This window comes from Pyrus communis, chromosome 4, assembly GCF_963583255.1.
Source record: "Pyrus communis chromosome 4, drPyrComm1.1, whole genome shotgun sequence".
Classification (NCBI taxonomy): Eukaryota; Viridiplantae; Streptophyta; class Magnoliopsida; order Rosales; family Rosaceae; genus Pyrus; species Pyrus communis.
In genome coordinates, this window is record NC_084806.1 from 14,577,699 (window position 1) to 14,579,546 (window position 1,848).

The window sequence follows — 1,848 nt, forward strand, 5'->3', positions numbered from 1 at the left end:
AAAAAATTAGAAAATATAAAGTGGTGATTTAGCAATGATGCCAATAATAATGTCTTCTAAGTCATCCGCAACACTTTGATCAGGGGGAATTTTTTTTGCATCTCTTCGAAATGTTGCCGTGAAATTTTTAACTAACGTAGTATTATTAATATGAAAAAGCCCCAATGGGACAAAAAAGGAAAAAGAATGTAAAGTAAAGCCATGCTTTCAAATTTCAATTGAATGTGGCTATGTAACATTAAGAAATCATGTAACCTCCCAATAGTACATCTAAAATTTCTATCTCACAAAAACACTAAAAACTTGCAGAAGTCCAAACAAAAAATTTGTCTTATGGCTCCAAATAAACAGGCAGAATTGCATTTCTAGATCCCCTACCATTACCAAAAGAAAAGAAAGATCTTCTAACCCTACCACTACTGCAACCTTCACTGGGACTGACCTCACTGATTTGCCTTTGCTGCTGCATTGCTGCTTGAACTGCCAAATAAAGCTGCCTATCAGCTGATGAGTCCATTGAGAAAGACCTCCTTATTGGTTGGATTGAAAACTGATCATCTTTCCCTCTGATATCAATGCATTCATCCCCCATGCTTGTAATCATGTTGTGAAATTTTCTCTCAAATTTCTTGGGCAAAACTCTGTGTTCCAATTTCCTAGGTGAATGACTAACAGATCTTACTGATAGTGATAACTCCCCGGAATTCGATCTTCCTTGTCTTCCAAGCATTGCTTGATCCATCGTGTTGTCGTTGCTCAATTCAATAACCACGTAGTCTTCATCGCCTCCACTGAGGCTACCTGCGTAAGGACTTGGATCTTGGGGCGAAGAGCTTGGAGCGACAGTTCGATCAAAAGGAAATCTGGGTGTGGTTGAAATGCTTGTTCTACAAAGTGGGCAATTGGCATTGCTTTGAAGCCAAACATCAATACAATCAATGTGGAAAACATGGCTGCAATTCGGTATGATTCGAAGCTTCTCGTCTTCTTGAAACTCATTCAAGCAAACCGCACACTCGCAAAAGCTTCCCTCTCCCAATCCTATGTAATTTCCATCTTTCTTGAATTGCAACAATGGGATTGATCTGATCACTGCTTCGTCGAGCCCCCGGGTCTCTACACGGGGGGAGTAGACCATGAGCTGGTCTTCGTCCCGCCTATTGCGCGACAATGAGAATCGCCTGAGGATGTCGACACGGTGCCAGTTGAGGCAGCATTTGATAACAAAGATGTAGTAGCTGACGAGCAAGAAAGCTGTGGCTGCAATTCCTATTCCGGCAACTGCTATAATGGGGAAGCTTGTGTCGGAATGGTGAATCGGAGTTCCAAAAATGGAGCTTCCTGGAGTTGTTGATGGAGGAAGAGCTTGTGACACATGGATCAAATAGCTTTTGCTTCCAAGATCCATGAAAAAAAATGAGGGTATGAACAATAAAATAAATGGGGTTTTCTCTTAAACCTTGAAACTTAAAATTTCACCCTCGCACCTGATGTCCCGAGTTCAAAACCACTCCTCCAATAAAAGAAAAAAAAAAAAAAAAAAAAAAACATGAAACTCACAAGAAGTGAGATTTCCAAAGATCTAGAAAACCCATATATTTTTTTCAGTTTTTGAGTTGATGAAGGTTGGAAGAAAGGTGGGTTTAAAGTAAAATGGAAGAATGAGCTAGAAGTAATGAGATGAGAGAAAAAGAGGAAAACCAGGTGGAAATAAATGATGAGGGACATGGAAGTAACCTGCAATTCAATGAAAATGTGCTCTCCGCCCAACTTTTTCTTTTTAAGGTTGGGGAGACTCGGAGTTGAGAGGACTCGGACTGTGAGTACCTACGCGTAGTTGGGGAGTTT

The 1,848-nt window shown here is 40.4% G+C and overlaps 1 protein-coding gene across 1 annotated transcript; it reads right to left on the reverse strand.

The window, feature by feature from the left end:
• Positions 1-248: 248 nt before the first annotated feature.
• On the reverse strand, positions 249-1,464 carry LOC137733040 (RING-H2 finger protein ATL16-like). The gene has a single exon (XM_068472268.1). The coding sequence runs from the start codon at positions 1,406-1,408 to the stop codon at positions 332-334; it is 1,077 nt and encodes a 358-aa protein (XP_068328369.1). The 5' UTR covers positions 1,409-1,464; the 3' UTR covers positions 249-331.
• Between the last annotated feature and the right edge of the window lie 384 nt (positions 1,465-1,848).